General features: G+C 40.6%; 1 protein-coding gene across 2 annotated transcripts in view; it reads left to right on the top strand.

Moving 5' to 3' along the window:
- sec24b (SEC24 homolog B, COPII coat complex component) overlaps nt 1–8,951 on the top strand; it is a 35,927-nt gene extending 26,976 nt beyond the window's left edge. For both annotated transcript variants that reach the window (XM_076889853.1, XM_076889852.1), the window contains 6 exons: nt 1,160–1,335; nt 2,095–2,232; nt 3,099–3,203; nt 4,098–4,190; nt 4,817–4,920; nt 7,928–8,951. In XM_076889853.1, coding sequence (XP_076745968.1) covers nt 1,160–1,335; nt 2,095–2,232; nt 3,099–3,203; nt 4,098–4,190; nt 4,817–4,920; nt 7,928–8,042 — 731 coding nt within the window. In that variant the 3' untranslated portion in view covers nt 8,043–8,951. The remainder of the gene's footprint in view (nt 1–1,159; nt 1,336–2,094; nt 2,233–3,098; nt 3,204–4,097; nt 4,191–4,816; nt 4,921–7,927) is intronic.
- Nucleotides 8,952–19,581: the final 10,630 nt, after the last annotated feature.

Genomic DNA, 19,581 nt, shown 5'->3' with positions numbered 1-19,581 from the left:
ATCGAATAAGTTTCCATCGGGTTTCATAAAACACGCAGTCAGTTGGAATTAAATACCAACCCTGGGTGGAAATGTAGCGATACCTGTGTGGTGGTATATAACCCACAGAGAGCTTTTTGTAAGCCAGGTCTTTCCTGTTTCAAGAGTCACATTCGTATACATTTGCATTTTATATTAATGATTAAAAGGTTTTATTCAGTCTGTGCAGAGTGGCTTTATGGGTCATGTTGACCACCGCTGTTTCCCTAGAGGTTGTGCATTGGAGCTGAAGAGTGCAAAGTTTGCCTGTCCCACAGACACACAATGTCCACATAAATATGAAAATGTTTGCAATAGGGCTGTGCGATATGACCAAAATCTCATATCCCAATATGAGACATTTCTCATCCCGATAACGAGATATCTCGCAAAAATTTTACGTTTTCGAACTCGGGCAACTCGACTTGTGTGAAATGTTTTCAGCTTGGCGTCGTGTACCTGGAGTTGAGTGTTTTGACCCATGCATAAAACTATGTATTTTTAGATAGAAGTTGCAACAGCCGCCATTTTCTTTGAGTATTTATTACACAGCGTGCTGCGGGGAAAAGCCTGTTCTAACGTTTGAGTCTAAGGTTTATTTTGTGCACCTGTCGGCTCCGTTTTGCTTCTCATCTGCAAACTCTCTCCACACTCTTTCACGTGGTTATTGTGTAGGTGGTAGAAGAGGTTTGTTGTGTTTGAGTCTGTGGTGGGGACTGGTTTGCGCCATAATTTGCATGGTACAATTTTCTAGTCCGTGTCAGACTTTCCTTAACCAAACCATGTCCATGCTACAGAGGTAGAACCTCGTTTAGGAATAAGGTCCTGGATTTGTTTTGACTGGTCCTTCTGTTTGGAGCTACCTGGTTCTGCCTCATCTTCACTGGCAATGCTGGTATTCTCTGTGCCACAATGAAAAACAGCGTAGTTTGCGCCACCACGAAACAAACGATAGCAAATAATTTGAAACGATGTTTTCATTTTGTCATGTGATATATTTCATCATATCGCACAGCCCTAGTTTGTAAACATGTCTCATCAGGACGTACTCTGGGCTTTTGTTAACTTAACTTTGTGTTCAGAACTGATTAAAATGCTGTCTTGGAGGTAAACTAGTCTTCATTTGGTCTTTTCAATCCAGCCATCGATCGATCGATATCATCCAGCCTGTCGGACGCCCGGGACGCACTGGTGAATGCGGTGGTGGACTTGGGGAGCGCCTACAAGAGCAACGTCTCCAACCTTCAGCAGTCTGGACTTGTCCTCCCTGCAGCCATGCGTCTCTTCCCCCTCTACATCCTTGCTCTACTTAAACAGGTGCGGCTGCCTGACTGTCATCGGCACATGAACACACACGCGTCACACAGCATGACATACACTAAAAAGAAGGAGAAGAAAAGGCTGTGAATGTGTGTTTAAGCATGCAGCCCTCCACTTTTCCCTGTTAGCAGACTTCTTCTGGAAAGTTTTTATTTTTTAAATTCACTTTGAGGTAAAAGGAGAGAGTTTTGTTTTACTGACTAAACCTGCAAAACGTTATTACGCATTTTAAGATGTAGTTGAGTACAAACCCTAAAAACAAAACACCCTCTGACCAAATGTTACACAGTAGAAAAGTGTGAGCTCACAGTCACAATGCCTGGGTTAAAGACTATTAATCCACCCGGCATGTGTGCATTCATACATCCAGGGTGTGTCCATGTTCAGAAGCACATACACACCCTGTTTCTGAGACAAATCCTCCCTGTAGGTGTTTGTGGGACTCTAACAGTGTGTTCCTTTGATGAATCAGAGAATAAACTTCGGAAACATCACTGTTTAATTGAAAGAAGCACATTATGGCCTATTATTCCTGGTGATTAAAGGTTAAACTGTTACCACAATGTTTTTGTCTGAACTTGTTGCAGTTTAATTCTCCATTTTTAGCAAAAGGATTTGTTTTACTCTGCAAATGGGGCTAAAGCTTTACTCTGCATTTTTAATTTTTATAGATCTTTGAACTTATTCTTATTCTTGACGTAATAAATCAGAGAAATCAAATCCAACACTGCTGATGTGATGTGTGTTTGCTTTCAGAAAGCCCTGCGGACGGGCACCAGCACGAGGCTGGACGAGCGGGTCTTTGCCATGTGCGAATTCAAGACTCAGCCGCTGCAGCAGCTGATGCGAATGGTTCATCCTGACCTCTACCGACTGGACAACATCTCTGACCAGGTGGGATGCAGATGGCTTTTCTCATAACTCAGTGCACTAAAGAATAGTAGAGAGAGGGAAAAACAAAATGACTACAATTTAATCCATTAACATAACATCGTTAACATATATATCTCTGTATGCAGTGCAACTTTATTATTAAACCTGTGCTTAATGGCTTGACTCACTCTTTTAGGTTGTTTTTTATACCTGGCGAAGTGGTTAAATGTAACAGTGAGCTGATAAGATATTTTAGATAACTTAGATGTCTTGCCTAAAAACACTGGAATCCCAGCATCTGGTAAGGTGTCACATCAAAGCCTTAATCCTGAACATTATGATGACTAAGAGCAAAGCCAGTCTGCTTTTTTTCTCTGGAAATTCACAGAAAGTTTGGTGAAAATTGGTTTGGGATCATTGGGATTGCTTTTGCTAGTTAAAACAGATGACTTGAAATGTTTATGAGGAAACTGTGTTTTTAAGCTTGTGGTATCTTTTAGAACAACAAGGATTTAACTCAATGACAGAAATGTCATAATAAACGTGATTAAAACTTTTATTTTAGTGTTTATTTTTTAGTTTGCATTATATGCATCAGCTTTTTTTTCACTGAACGTTTCTTTTAAAGTTGTATTTAAAAATGTGAAAATAGTCTCACGTGTAACATTTACTTTTAAACACTTGTAATAACAAGAATTATGAAGATTATATTATAGTGGAGACATATTTTAAATGAGGTAATATCAGACTTTAATGTTTGTATGCTCTCTGTTTGAAGCTTTGGGAGCTTTACCTGTGACACTGTGTAATTATTATGTATATGTTGTCTGCACATGTATATAGTAAAGCTGTTTTTATACTCTGCTCACAAGTTGTCTGACCTGCAGGGGGCGCTTCATCTGAACGATACCGTAGTCCCTCAGCCTCATCTGCTCCACCTGTCTGCTGAGAGGCTGAGCAGAGATGGAGCTTTCCTCATGGACTGTGGCAACGTAAGCTCCGAGAAGTCTTTATTTCACCTCGTTTATATTTTTCACGTCTCTGTCTTCTCTCCATCTAGTCCTTTAATAAAATGCAATAAACCTTAGGTCATAATTTAGAGCAAATCAAAGAGAAGTTATCTTTGCCTGAAATAATATGTGATGGCTTGAGGACTGGAGTTGGGATTTATCGTCTCATTATTTGCCTCGGAGTAACATCAGCAGCAGCACTGGAGCCCAGTTTTCATTAAGTTTAATGTCACATAATTTAATTTAAAGGGATTTTCCACTGGAGCAAATTAAATACAGAAAGAAACCGAAACACTCCAATCTTCAGACTATCACTGGAAAGTATCAGTAATAAATGGAGGGTAGTTAGATGTTTGAAGTTTAAACTTGGTACCAAATCTAATTTCTGAGTGAACTTCTCACTAGTGCAATGGCGTATTTGGTGGCAATAAAGATTTTTTTTAAAAAGGTGGGAGGGTTTTAATATTACAAAAAACAAACAAACAAGGCAAAACATAAAGCCACACATTTATTGAAAATAAAAAAACTTACAAGAAAAAACTCAAAGTTAAGAGAAAGAATTATAAATTTCTAATCTATGAGGAAAAAACATTTATGAGAAAAACAGTCAAATTTATGGGAGGATGCATACGAAGGGGGGAATTGATAAGAAATAGAAATTTATGGGAAAAACCCTAGAAAAAACTAAAAGAGAAAATTATTGTTATAATTGTTTTGTTATTATTTTTTCTTCCTCACTGTCATAGTTTAGAGTGGTGATATTAATAACATTGGCCCTGCTGGCTCTTTAGTTATGGCAGATTAAGACGCACACATGTCAGAGTGTGTAGAAAGTATACTGTGCGGTAATGCTCCTCTTCTCTTCTGCCTGTCCAGGTGTTTTATCTGTGGATTGGCAAATGCTGCAACGAAATGTTCATCCGAGATGTTTTGGGCTGCCCGAACTACGCTTCAATTCCCCCCAACATGGTCAGTAAGACTCATTTGAGTAGAAGGACACATGCAAACAGTTCAAAGAGACAATTAATCTTTTGAAGTACAATGAAGCTTTTATTTTCCCTCTACATCCAGCACATCAGGACGTTACAGAGAAGTGTGATTAGGGAAATGTCTGTACTGACACACACACACGCGTGTGTGCGCCGCCCAGTCGCTGGCTGAATGATGCAATGCGACATTTTGTTTCCCCTGAAAATGACTCACAGTTGAGCTCCACAGTGAAGGAGCTGTGTTTCTGTTCACTTAGTTAGAAAAAAACAACTTGTCCAGCAGAACAGACTTGCTGATGTAGCTTTTCTGCTTTTTTAACAAACTGTGCAGCCACCTAGAAAGTTCTGTCATTACCACGCCGAGGGCCTGATGGCAACACCCAGAGCAAACGGCGAGTCAGCACTTGTTTATGCTTATTTTATCTTTCTAGCAAGGGGTCAGTGCCTCATAGATCCACCTACAAGCCCACACTCCCCACCACAGGCATGTTCCCGTTAACCACATTGTATGGCTGGGGTTGACTGTGTGAATCTGCGCTATCTGAAACACTCCACTAACAACAGCGTTGTTGTTTTGTTTCCCCTCTTGTCCTCTTTGGTTCCTAGAGTCACATTCCGGAGCTGGAGACTCCTCTCTCTGAGAGGGTGCGAGCTTTCCTCGACTGGCTCCACGACAACCGAGCGTTCAGCTCCACGATACATGTCGTCAAGTAAGCACTGCCGCACATCTGGACTCATATCTGACTGTTTGCAAACACACTGGAAACTGTGCTTCTTCTTCAGGGCAGTCACAGATATACATAGACAGCTTGTTTTGTTCTTTTTTTTTTTAATTGCGTGAAATGGATCTCACATATTGCTTTAATACAAAATCTGAGGTCACTGAAGGAAAAAGTGTTGAGTTGCTCTGTCGCCAAAGACAGAACTGCAGAAAACTGAGGTTTGAAGTGTAAAGCAGGGATTGTGCTCTGTTGGGAACACAGAGAGTTGCTGACCCCAAGCGAGCAGTCATTTGTGTTTTACTTGTTTAAAGTCGCCTCAGGGCCTCACATGTCATAAAAGATTGCAGGCACACAGCCTATCGTGGCATCAACCACTGGTTTTGGACTCATTTTGAAGGTTCAGCATTAGTGTTTTGGCCACCGCCATGTTAGCCTGAACCTGTGTTTTTAAACTGTACACAAAGACACCTGGTAATGAGTGCGAACTAAGAGACTGACGAAATCCTAAAACTTCACTTAAACTGGAGCACAGGCTCTGTGGATGCTGTGTCAGGACAGCTGCACAGTGAGCCGTTACTACTGGACACTGAGCTGGCTTATTACTGACAGAAAAAAGTAGACAATAATTTTTGGAAGTAATAAACTTCAAATTAAAAAGAATCATCTCTCATTCCTGTGAACCTCCGGGTTCAGCGTTAAGTTTAATGTTCCAGTCATGTGATAGGTGCCTTTTTATATCTATCGGCTACTTGGCCAAATTAAATCTGACATTCTGTTGAGGTTCATGAGGAAATAAAGCAAATAAAGAACATTACGATTGTCTGATACTGCACATCCTCTCCGAGTTCGCCCTTCTGCTTCGTCACCTCCCTGGAATCTCGTAAATCCAGATAGTGAGCTGCTCTGATTGGCATTGAACAGAAACTAGGTGTGGACAGTTTCATATAGCAGAGATCGGCACGAGGTTGACGGAAAAGTATTTCCGAAGTGTAAACACAAAGACAAAGTGAGCATTGAGGTCACAGATTGACAGCGGCGGTAAAGTCATCCGCAGGGAACGCATTGTTTCGGTTTCCTCTCTCTCCTCCTCTTGGTGGTACGGCATTGTTGCTTAGCCACATGTTTACATGACATGTTAGTAAAAATGCACTGAGTGGTATTTGAACAGATGTTTGCGTGATGACAGGACTTAATGATCTGAAATGACAGGAACTACGAGAGAGATTTGACAAAAGAATTAAAAACGGCTCTTAAAGTGGTTTCAAGTTCTCTGTGACTTCGAACCTCTCAGTTGTTGATATGTTTGTTTGTTTTTTTAATGATATTAAAAGTGCAAGAACTTTAAAGAGTGGCTAAAATATTCAAGGAAGCAATGTTCGAATATTTGAAAAAGCGGATGGGCACCTGACAGAGAAGCCAATGGATGTGTAGTTAAAGGGATCTATTCTCCTCATTTCCACCTCAGTGTTTGGACTTGATCTCTGCTAGAGTAGCTCTGCATGAGTCATAGTTCACAATAATCCACCCTTCTTCATGAAATGATGGCTTGCAGTTCTATCAGATTGTACTTCAACATTTCAGAAGTGTCCCAGAAGCAGCTCTCAACTCGACATCATTCAGAATGATGTGGACAGGAAGTCGGACACTAGAATGGCATAAAAAATACGTCACTTTTCAGATTAAAAGCCTTAAGAATTAACACCATGTTTCTGAAAGACTCCTGGTGTTATTTGATGCTCCGTGAAGGAAGGGACAAAGCATTTAAAGCCTTCATCTCATGGACATGCACCCAGTTTATTCCCAGGGGGACACAAGCTGTTTAAGGTTTTCTCCCTTTAAGCCAGTTTTTTTCTGACTGGCCAGAGCTTTGCCTGAGGTGACTGTGTTAGCCAATCCTGCTCTCTGTGAGATCATACAGAGCAAAGAGTAGAAGAAAACAGCTTTTAGGGTCGTTTGCAACCTGAACTTTTGGCTCAGAGAGATTACTACAGCATAAAAAGTACATTTAAAGCATCGACCCCTGTATTTCTGCGTATATGTACAAGTATGTCCTGGTTTGACTGAGCTCATGTTCTGCTCCGTCTGAGCCTTGTTGATGGTGTTTCCCCCTTTTTTGGTCCAGACATCAAAGCTGTGTGCCTGTTACTGCCAGAGCGCTTACGTGGCAGAATGACATTTACACGTAAGACCGTCATCTCTGTTTTTTTTAGACACACTGTAGGTATCAGTTAAACAATGAAGAGGTGCGCAATGAGCTGTTTATAAGCATAGCAACAAAGGGGCAAAAGAGGCAGACGGCTAAGCAGCAGAGAGCTACATCTTTATTGTTTATGCGGGACTTTCTAAAGCCTGTTAAATGTCAAATAAATAAAAATATCACACCACATTATCTCCAGAGCTCAAGGCGGCTCCTTAATAGCTCTTGTTTTGTCACTTTTATAACATTTCATTCTGGCAAATCTCAGTTTTGGGGTTTTTTTTGCATTGGGAATATATTTCTCAAAGTAAAGCCAAGGTCTGACTACAAGCAGTTGCGAGCTCTGAGAGAGAAACCAGACGTCAGATCAGACGTTCAGTTTCTGCTCTTGTAAGTCGGGTTAGAGAAGCCAGCAACGTCTCGCCCAGCCTGGGAACTCGTCCTTCATGGATGTCTTTTTGAAATTAAAGACAGACATTTAAAAAAAAAAAAAAAGAGAAGATGAAAAAAACAGGCAGGGAGGGCTTTGGCTCTGACTGCTGAATAGGTGGTCCTGAGGAGGTGGCTCCGCAAACTCTTAGAGAAAAACTCTCATGCTGGGGATTTGTACGAACAGCTGTCAGTTCAGAGTCAGTGAGGTAGAAGATGCAGGAGAGTGTTGTGTTTAAGAGCTGACATGTCAGCAATGCTTCAAGTTATGTGGAATAGATTCCAACACTTCTTAGACTTACAGAGCATTAAAATGTACAAACCAGTTTCTTCTTTCCCTTTAATGCATTTTTTCCTTCTTTCCCGCAGAGATGATGCCTCTGCTAAAGCCACTTTGTTCCAGCACCTGGTGGAGGACCGGTCAGAGTGGGCTTCTTCCTATCATGAATTCCTGCAGCACATTCAGCAGCAAGTGTCCAAGTAGACTCCCATCACGCTGAGAAAAACTTTGACCACTAGATTCCTTAAACAAGAGCGTGAAAGGACTTGTAACCTGATAGAGTGAAAGCTAGTGTTAGCCAGCAATGGACACCCATTGCTGCGTCAGACCAGTTTTAGCGAGGCGAGTTTCCTCCCCTTCTTTTAAACGGTCTCATTCAAATCAAAGCTTGTTGGTCACCTGCGATTAGACCAGCAGAAGGGGAGGGAAGAGGTAGTTTTAGAAAAGAATAACGAGTTACCGAAAAGAATGAATGAACGAATGAAATTGCTAAAAAACAAACATCCTGCAGCGGCTCTTGCCGCCTCTTTAACCACTGTCAAACATTTTAACCTTCTCGTAAATCCATCGCTCCCGAGAGGAGGAGGAGAAAGTCGAGCCAAGAAGATGCCACTTCAACATCTTTTATTTCAGTTTGTTTTGTGAGCCTAAAATGTAGCTTGTGCTTTTTCTTTCTTTTTCTTTCCTTTTTTTTTTTTTAATTTCCCGATACATTCCCTTCCCTTTGTTTCATTTCAAGACTGTTTTGAAAACACTGGAGAACAGAAACAAAAATCGGGCATGTGCTTTGAACGGCGACACGCATGCCGCCTTTTTGTCCGCTGCTAGTCTGCTGATGAGCGACGGCTGCCGGGAACGTGATGGGACACCAGTCGGATGTTTAACCCTCCCGTCGGCTCCGTCTTCTCTGCTCCGCTTTATGAACTCCCGAGTTGTTGAGATCGCTCTCCATAAACTTTCCCCCACCCGCCGGCAGTCTTCTCTTCATTTGTTTTATCTTTTTTTCTCCAGGCGCTAACTAAGTTGCTACCCACTTTGTAACTACTGAAAGAATCTTTTATGTGTGATTATTTATGAACCAGCTTATTAAATAAAGACAAAAACAGAACTCTGCTTGTTTCGTGTGACGTGATTATTGATATTACCCCATCAGCCCAATGACTAAGCACTCGGTTTCTTCAAAAAGGGGATCCTTCAACATGAATTTCATTTAAGGGAAAAGGAAGAAGTCACCCAGTGACCTGATCTTGAAATGACACAAGGAGATGACCTTGAATAAGGAAGTGGCCTAATTCAAATTGGTCACTGTTTTAAAATTTAGATTTATTTTCTTGGCAGAGTTGCAAAGCCTTTTTGGACAGCATCTCATATCATTCCAGACTGGTTGTGCTGGTGTTGCCACAGCTTTCATCTAATTTTCTCAAGAAGTTGGGTGAAGTAACCCAGACCTTGTGGTCAAATGGAAATATTACAGCAGGGTTAGCCACAGAATTAGCCAGGTGAAGACTCCAATCTGGACCCCATAAATGTTGGACTTTATGTTTTCATAAGTTTTACAACTTTTGCTAATGATAAAGACTTCCCGGGCTTTTCAAAACAGGTAATTCTTTTTTTTACTTTTTTCTTTTAAATACTAAACTAGCCTAAAAGTGGAATAAAATAAAAGCTTTCTGAGATTTTATAATTGTTGCAAAGTCTGTGAAATTAGTTACCAGACCTAATTTTACACATTAATTTACTCACACTGAAGGATTTCTTTCATTTACTCTAGCAGCATGTCTTAATCATTTATAAATACTGCGATGTGCTTTTCTCACATTAAGATGTCTCGGTTAAACGTCTTCACACTGACAGGAAGTGGAATATCTTATGCTCAAAGCAGGCTGTATAATGTAAAGCGAGTTTAACCGTCCTTTGTGAATGCAGAGGAAATAATGTTGTCCCATAAATCGTGTGAAGAACTTAGATTTGTGTTCACTGTTATGTTTTTCACCAGTGGCTCTTATTAAAGTGATCTAAATGAAGCAACACAGTAAACACACATATTTAACCAAACTGGGGTGAAATAAGATGCACCTTTTATTTCTGGGGTGAAGCTGAAGTGATTCGGAAACAAAGGAAGTAATATTTTGTCGTAGGTATCTTAAAAAAAAAAGAAAAGAAAAAGAGAGTGATAGTTATTTTCTTATGTGAACAAAATGGCCTCAATGGCCACAGACTGTTCTTTTTAGTTAATCACTTTGTGCTCGTCATGAAACGGATGATTGGTTTCAGGATCAGTGTGTTCTTGAGGCACGCTTGGTTTAGGCTGATGTGATATTTCTGAGGAAAAACTTCAGCAGGTAACCAGATAAAAGCTTTGCTTCTATGTTTTTGCTCTTACTGCATCTTCAACTTTTGAGTGTGTTAGATTTAAGCAGCAATGTTTTTGTAGGAAAAGTTATGAAAGGATTTCCTTCAGGACATTTGAACTTGTGGTTTACAGTCAATGTTTACTGTATGTGTCCAAGCTTGTATTTTAAAACAATGTTGTTTGGAGGCAGGTTTTTGTATTTACTGATTTTACTCTTTTGCTACAAACACCGAGCAGCAGGGCATTTCCTCTCGTGTAAACATAAAATTGAATCATCTCTAAAAAAGAAAGCAAAAAACAGCAAGCTCTTAATACGTTTAGAGGCTATTTGTGGAAGTTTGGGGTTGACTTTGGCGTTGTCTTTCCTTTCTCACCATTCCCAACAGGATACAAATTTCCGTTTTGTGCTCTGATATAGAAACAGCCTGTGCTACAAATCCGCTTACGCTCGACTGTGTTTGCTTCCAAGTCTGTGTGATGGACATTTTAATCATTTTAATTTTGATTTCCTATAAGCTTTATTTGCAGCATCCTTCATCAAAATGCCCAGAGTGCCTAACACAGTGTAACTTTAGTTTTTATCTCTTCTCTGCATCATGCCGTGGACTCTGTTTCCTGAAACGCTGGGTGCAAAACAACAAATAAAATCAGAGAGGTGAAAAATGTGATTGCCTTTTAAATATCTGCTCAACAACGTGTTTATTTAAGAAAGAACAAGAAGATGGGTGCAAATTTATCAAAGTGTAACACTCTGTTGCAACAAATCAAATCAAATCAAATCACTTTTTATTGTCACATCACATGTGCAGGCACACTGGCACAGCACATGCGAGTGAAATTCTTGTGTGCGAGCCCCACAAGCAACAGAGATGTGCAAACACAACAACACAAACGAGCAAAATACAAGAATGGCCAACCTGAAACTAATAAATATATGTACAATATATAATAGTGTATGCATTTCTGGATGTGTATACTAAATATTTTCCTACGTGTGTGTGTGTGTGTGTGTGTGTGTGTGTGTGTGTGTGTGTGTATACACATTTTTACAAATTAAATAGTAAAAAAATAAAATAAAATAATAATAATAATAATAAAATATATAAAATATACAGAGTTGAATATGTGCAAAACAAGTGGCATTTATATACAGTATGGAGTGCATAATGTTAAAGTTCCAGTAGTGAAGCTGAGCTGTCTATGACGTGTTCAGCAGTCTGATGGCCTGATGGAAGAAGCTGTCTCTCAGTCTGCTGGTACGGGACCGGATGCTGCAGAACCTCCTTCCTGATGGAAGCAGTCTGAACAGTTTATGGCTGGGGTGACTGGAGTCCTTGATGATCCTTCCCGCTTTCCTCAGGCACCGCTTCCTGTAGATGTCTTGGAGGGAGGGAAGCTCACCTCCAATTATCCGTTCAGAGCACCGCACTACTCGCTGGAGAGCTTTGCAGTTGTAGGCGGTGCTGTTGCCATACCAGGTGGTGATGCATCCAGTGAGGATGCTCTCAATGGCACAGTGATAGAAGGTCCTGAGGATGCGGGGGCTCATGCCGAATCTTTTCAGTCTCCCATGAAACATGAAAAACAGAGTGTTTCCCCATTCTTACTTGATGATTTCACCTGCTTCGCCGTTCCGGGCGTCCTCTCTTGGGTTTCCTCTTTGATTATGCTCCAGGTTTTTCTGGTAGGTGACGAGTCTGGAATGAAGACTGATCAGTTTAGTTCTAGATGTTCCTTTACTTTGAAGTCATGCTGTTGGAACAAGCGCACGATGCATTTTTGGCTTTGTCTTCCTGAAATAAGTAAGAAGCTGTCTGTTTGCCCAAAGCTTGTATACAACATTCAGTCTCCTTTACAGATGTGCAACCATCCAATCACAGATTGAGCATCTGTGATTTCTAGTTTTCTACTGTGTGAGTGGTTCAAGGAAGGTCGTAGAGTTTCTTGGTCTGAGTTTTGGCTCATGTGTCCAGAAACTTATCTGGAATTTCATGATCCTTTCTCTCTAATAAATCAGAATTCCGATCACACATCCAGGGTGTCGATCCTCATCTATGTGCACTTTAAGTAAACAAAAAACAGATTTTAGCTTCAGAGTGGGAGTAAAATTCATTTTTCTGCAGTTTTGAACAGAGATTTAATGTGTTTTTGAACCCTGAAAATTTCATGTGAATAGGTCTTGGACTAATAAACTAATGCTGAAGAAGAGCATTAATTTCACACCTCTGTACTCTTGAAACATAATTTTAATTATATAAATGTGAAATATTGCATTGCTTCATTAAATGTACAAAGTTATTATACATGAAGGACGTCATGCAAAGAGCTGGCACTCGGTGTTTCTAAATTTGACCATTTTCAGTCTTTTTGTATTTTCAGCACCAGGGTTGAAATTGGAGTAAATCCCATGAGATGTTAAAAACCTGCATTTAAATCAAGACTACGCCTGAATGGGCAAACACTGCTTTCCTTGTGCTGTTATTCTCCCGAGCTGGAAAATATCAAATCAGTTTTCACTTGTTTTTTTAGCCTCGTCAGTCCATTAAACACAGCCCCTGTGTGAGAATTTGTTTTCCGTAAGTGAGGTGCTTTTAGACGGAGCTGTGAAATGCTGGCAGCAAACACACAAACAGCCCGTGAACTGTTCTCAAACAGATCTGGCTCCCATATGGTCTGACTGCTGCTGTTCTCATGGAAAACTGGACCCGGGAAATCTCAAATATTTTAAGACCAGAAGAAGTTGAAAAAGTTGTCTTAAGTGGCCTCACATTTTTGTTTTTGACTTTTAAAAACATAGTTCAGTCTAAGATATGAGAAAGCTTGTTGGGAAGAAGAAAAAAAGGCCACACCCGGCTGGAAAGGGGCATTGGAAAGTCATGTAGAGCACTTCAAAGCAGCCGTATTTTATATAGGTTTTTTAGTCAGTCTAAAAGCAGTTTGATTTGTGATGCCAGATGTTTGCTGTTTTGCGCCATGAACATTCAGAACTAGAGGTTTTTAAACCAGTCAACAACACAAACTGGTCCGTTTGGTGGCTGGGGGGGGAAAAAAGAGCCAAACAACAAGTGACTGCTGTTCTGATGCCTATATTTAAACTCCAGCTTTGACTGGTCCACCCTTTCACACGCCCACCTCCAAGTGTCCAACCCCACTCCCCTCTAAACCCCGCTTCAGCTCCATCCCACCTTTTTTACAACAGACCCTCTTTGATATATTCAAAACCATGAAGTCACAGTTTCCCCTCACAGCTGTACCTTTACTTTTGCTACAGTAGTTATTATCAGAAATGACACGTAGGGAGGTTAAAAAGCAATGACAGAATAATCCCTAACAATAATACGTTCTTTAAAAAAAAACAGGGTAAATGGACTGTTTCTTATATATGGCTTCTCTATTCTACCTGAGCACACAAAGCACATTAAACTACTCCCCTCATTCACTTTTATCTATGCTTTCTCTACATAAGTGCTTTCTGTGTAACCTTAACAGACATTCATACTCTGATCGATGCCTCGGAGAGCAACTTGGGTCTAGTATCTTGCTCAAGGATGTTCGACTTGCAGACTGGAGCAGACAGGAATTGAGCCACTAACCTTTCGATTAGTAGATGACCTGCTCTACCTCCTGAGCTACAGCCACTCTGATATCTTCAATGGTCACTTCATTAGCAACATCTTTCTGCTACTGGTTTGGTCCCCCTCCCCCACCCCCCCTTTTGCCTTCAGCGCTGCCTCAGTTCTTCATTGCAGAGATTTAACAACTTGCTGGAAACATTTCTCTGATTTTTGGACCATATTGACACGACAGCGTCTCAGACTTGCTGCACATCAATGATGGGAATCTCCCCATTTCACCAGATCTCGAAGGTGTTGAACTGAGATCTGTTGATTGTTGAGGTTGTTTGAGTACAGTGAACTCACTGTCACATTAAGGAAACATGAGGTGATTTGAGCTTTGTGACATGGATTATTCTGCTGGAAGCAGCGATCAACAGATGGGTACACTCTGATCATAAAGGGATGGAGATGGTCGGCAACATTACTCAGGTAATGCACGTTTAAACGATCCTCGGCGGTACTAAGTAGCCCAAAGTGTGCTGCCACAGCATTACACCACTGCCACCCTGAACTGTTAATACAAGGTGGGATAAATACACCCTTTCATGTTTTTATGCCAATTCTGATATATCCCATGGTTGGCTTGAAACACTTATTAAAGATTTTAGGATCTCAAATCTGTGTTAAAGATTTTTCAAGGCCCAAAGATGACCTGTTTAAGGCTCACTGTCAGAGAGAAAGTCTAACCCGCTTTAACAGACTGTATTCATTTTCTCTTCAGTCGTTGTGCATGTGGTTCAAGTTGAGGATCCGTCTAAGGAGGAATGCTCATCATAATAAACTCAGCTGAACTCCTTTTTCTTCCCCCTGACAGCTAAGAAGCCTGACAGATAGCCTGCAGAGGGCTGGCACGGTGGTGTGTCAAGCTCCCGGAAAGCTGAGCAAACAGTGAGTGTTTGTGAGTCCCAAAGCGGCGTGGCCATAAAAAGACGCGTTGAAAGCCGAAAATATTGATGATGCTTTTACAGACAGGTGTAATGATAGCAGGCTTTTGTTGGTGGTTATTGGTAATATCCTCTGGCCTTCAACTGTGAAAAATGAACTCTTCTAAATAAATCGTTGGAAAATCAAACAGATCTGCCTCAAAAAGACTCAAAGTGCAGGCATATTTGAGCAAACCTCTGTTCTTAGCAGGAGACTGAAAACAAGGCATTTGAGGTCCTTATCAGGCCTTACACTCCAATGTTTTCCCTCACAGACTACAAAAAGAACTTTTCTCTCTATTTTGACTCCTGAATGAGTCTATCTGAACTATATCCGGTACCACAATACCCCATTGTTTGCTTACAGGACAACCACAGAAACTGCTTTTGAGTGAAGCCAAGACTGCACCCCCACAGAAAAGTCCCAGAGACTGCTGAGCCGCATATCACGGGCAGATAACCTCAGAGAACACCAGACCGGAGCTGCGCATGTGTCTGACTATCTCGTTTTGATTTCAAAGGGGGGAAAGGAAGACGTGAAGGAAGGCAGGCGGTGGTGCTAATCGTCTAACGGCTGGCTCAAACCCAAACTTAATACAAAAAACTCCCCCAGAAAACAGCTGTCGTAACAGATCATAATGTTGAAAGGAGGTATTGCTGGCACTTTTATTAAAGGTCCAGTGTTGTAAAGTGAAAGTGATGATATCCTGCTGCAGCCGCTGACTCACAATCAGCATAATTAACAGTCATTAATTTATGAGCACACAGATGTTCTTTCTCTCTCTCACTGTTTTTTAAGGCAGCTCAGTAGGGCAGTGGTTACCAATGTTGTTATCCACCAGCCAGCAGGGGACTTCATATGTTCTCCCAATGCTTGCGTGCATTTTCACTGGAAACTCTGTGAGATTAGGCTGGATGAGTCTAAACTGGCCGTAGGTGTGAATAACTGTCTGTCTCTGTTCCTTTCAGCACTGAGCAAATCTTCTGTTCCCAGAGGATTTGCACTTCCAAAACAGCCAAAATGAACAAAAAACCAGTTTAAAAGCTTTGAGTACAGTTGAGCTCTTCAATACTCAACCATAGAAAGTGGCAGTTCTTCAGTCTGCTCCTTTGGACTGTTGTATTTGGCCAAGGAAACCGGTTGGGTTTCAAACTCAACCCCTTCCCTAGAGTATTTACTTACTGAGGGCCCCCAGTGTTTGATGTAGAACATAAAAATCCACCCAGTTATGTAAGAAGCGCTTCTCTTATTCTGCCTGAAGTCCAGCTCCTCAAAGCCTTTTCCTTCCTCGGTAATGGTTGGATCTCCATTCTGCCTCAGGAAGTTGTTTCCTGCTGTCATGTCTTGGCTTCCCTTTCTGGCAGTTTGAAATGTCTTTAGCACTTCCTCTACAATGGCCCTGCACCAAACCAAAAATATCCTGATAGAAATCTCTCTGTTGCCGTCCATGTGCCTGTATGACTTCAACTTGATGCTCAACTTGGGACATGCTTCAGCAATCAAGTGCTAAAAATGTATCCACAACTTCTGTTGGAAACCAGCTCAGATAAGGAAGCAGGATCCACACAAAAACTAAAAGCTATGCGCTGAAAAAATAATCCATTTTATAAAGCCATGCTCACATCTGCAAGCAATGTTCCCTAAAATAAAACACAGCTCACATGGAAATGTGAATCAGACTTTTATCCTTTATCCTGCTTTTGACATGCTCCCATTCAGCCATAAGTGGTCAATGCAAAGCAGCTAATGAGGGTTAATGCACAGACACGAGCTTGCTGATGGCTTTCATATGCACGGGTCACAATTTCTCTTATCAGTGTAGTTTATATAGATTCCAACTTTTGTATCAGAAGAGTTTCACCCTTCTTTTAGGCACTTGTTTTGGTTACAAACCTGTATTTAATTTAAGATTCAATTTAATATAATGTTGAAACTGGAAAATTCTGCTTTGTCTGGAAAAATATGAGTTAATTTTTGCAAATATGTTTATAGATGCCCTTCCTGTTGTCCCTACTGGGGACTGGCACTAGGCTTTTGATACCCTGAAGAAGAAGAAAGTAAAACTGCAAAAGAAATGGTTGTTTCAGTCGTGGAAATCACTGTATGTGCTCAACAAAACTTACAGCACAGCTTGTTGCTACAAAACACAAATTGCAAGTTAAAATTCTCCATAGATTGCAAAATTCGATGGGATTACTACTTTCTCTGGGCCTAAGCTTTTTAAAGATAAGCTGGGTACTATATCCTCTGAGCTTTAAAGAAGAGGGACCATCCTGCTTGTTATCAGGCACTAATTCTAAAAAACATGTCCAGATTTTTTTTTTAGCATGATGATCTCTTTCAGGGAAGGCCTTGTTAATCTTAGCAGGTTAATGCCGAATCACAGCTTTCCTCCTACCCAGGCCTGAAACCAGCCGCTAAAACATTTGGAGTGTTACTTTTGAAAAATGAAAAAGGAGGCCCTGAACTGTTAAACTGCTGAAATATTATGTTAAGCAACAATGGTAAACCATATCTCTTTCAACACAGAAACTGGTCTTCTCAGTTCCCTGAAGTTAGCAGAGAGCTGTTGAAAGAATAAGTGATGCAACACAGTGGCAAACGTGCCCGTGTTGCAACTTTTTATTTTTAAACATGTCCAATGGCATGAGATTCAAAACCAGAAATTTACATTCAAAAAGGTTTTTTAAAATGTGCTACTTTTAATTGAATTTAGGCTTTAGATGACTTGCAAGTAATCGCATTTTGTCTTTAATGACTATTTTAACAATCATGTTATGTTATTGATATTTGCTCTGTTGTGTCCTGAACCATCACACTGCATGTATGTCAGTGTTTTGTCAGTTGGGATTAATGGTCTTCATAAATATTTGCTCCTCAGATAAATGTTTGTATCCCAAACTGTGCAATTTCCTGAAAATCATCAGTCAAGCCCCGTGTATCTAATGATCCATCGTCGGCACACGTGCCATGTTTCCGCCCCTCGCAGGTCAGCGTGAATTAGATTCTTTATTCCCAGATGTTTCTGTTTGATGAGGGAGCGAATGGGTGGGAGCTCAGACTTATGTAAGGGCCACGTGGCCTTACATACAAACGCTGTCTTCCAAGCATCCGTAATAACTCGCAGCCTCCCTTTAATGAAAACAACGCAGCGTGAATTACGAGGGCCAAAAGGTGAGGCTGGGACACGACATGACTGCTTAGAATACTGGCGAATCGGTTTCCCTGTTTCTCACAGGGTCCGAAGATTGATCCACGGCACATATCTGATTCTCTGTGGATTAACTGTCTTAAGATGAGGTTCCGTTTCTAAGTGTTTGTCCCTTTCCCCTTTCTTCACAGTGAACTAAACATCCTCCTTGTTGCTTAAAATTGACAGGGAAGCGAATTTAAAGTGTAAACAGTGCTACTATATGTACCCTGTTTCAGTATTCAATGAAAGAATCCATAGTTTAGATCTTCATTCAAATGTGGTTCCACAATAAAAACATTTGTTACATTTGTTGCATCTAATTAACCAGTGGTATCCACCAGTGTTAACCATATCATGATTTCAACACATTCATAAGTTTGACACTATGTGCACTTATATGATCTTAATTTCCTCCAGTCGTAATTCAATTAACACAAAGGTAATCCTTTCTTTATTGCACAGCATTTATAAAAGGTTCTATTTTTTTAAAGGTTTCATTTTCAGAATTCATCAGTATAGTCAGCACAATATATTTTTGCTGCCTTATTTGGCACACGGCCTTCTGTAACAACTCATAGACTGACACAAAAAGCCTTCATCATCACTAACCTCGGTTACATCACAACAGGAAGCTTCTGGCTTTGCTGGGTTGCTCCCGATGTGTTCATCAATGTTGGTGTGTGAGTGTTGGATAGAAATCATTTAGACGTAGCAAGTTTATTTCCATAAATGATGATTATTCAACATCGGAGCTGTCACTTCCATCTAGAGCAGGTACGACAAACTCAGTTTACACGGTGGGCCACGTAGAGCCAACTTTGACCAGTGAAACTACGCTTTAAAGAACCTTAGCTACACATTGAATCCGTGAAATATTTTAATATAAGAAAAAGAAGTGCAATTTCAACAACACAGCTCAGTTTTTTCCATATGATAAAGAGATGTTCCTGTGGTAAATGAAAGATATCTGTCAGCATGACTCAGGGCTTAAATGGTTAAGAAATAAATGTATAAATAATACAGATAATCACAGTTGTTCATCTATATTCACCTTAGTGTTGTACGATGAGCAATTAATTAGAAAAATATAAAATGATAAATCAGTTTTTCAGTAGGAAAAGCCGTAAAACTTATAAAAACACATAAAAAGTCCAGAATTTATGCCCTCCTTCACATTTTCCAATGCAGTTCAGTTGGAGTTTTTGGCAGGCCAATTATGGTCCCCAGGCCTTATGTTTGACACCACTGATATACTCCATTTCTCAGCTTTGAAAGTCTTTGTTTTGTTTTGCTTTATTAATTTTTTCCAATGCCCTCCATCATACTTTAATCAGTCGTCTGTCTTCTATGATGACATCATCCTGTGACTCAGCAGCAAACAGCTGTGAATATCAGTGTCTCATATCAGGGAGCTCTTTGATAAGCATTTGTTTTGGGACCTTGACACGTTTGACTCTAATTACAAGTGTCGAAGTTGTAAAAACAACACTTTACTGCATGTCTGTCTGATTCCGATGAGCCGTCTCACTGACAGAGTGGGAGGAGGTCGTCCCACATCTCGGTGCGGGAATGCCTCACCGGAGCGTCATGATTCAACTTTTGTCACGAGCACCATTACATCATGTTTGTTTTATTTTTCTAGTGCTAATCCCACTG

The sequence above is a fragment of the Maylandia zebra genome, linkage group LG2 (assembly GCF_041146795.1).
Source record: "Maylandia zebra isolate NMK-2024a linkage group LG2, Mzebra_GT3a, whole genome shotgun sequence".
Lineage (NCBI taxonomy): Eukaryota > Metazoa > Chordata > Actinopteri > Cichliformes > Cichlidae > Maylandia > Maylandia zebra.
Note: the sequence above shows the minus strand (reverse complement) of the source record. Positions and strands in the feature narration are given on the sequence as shown.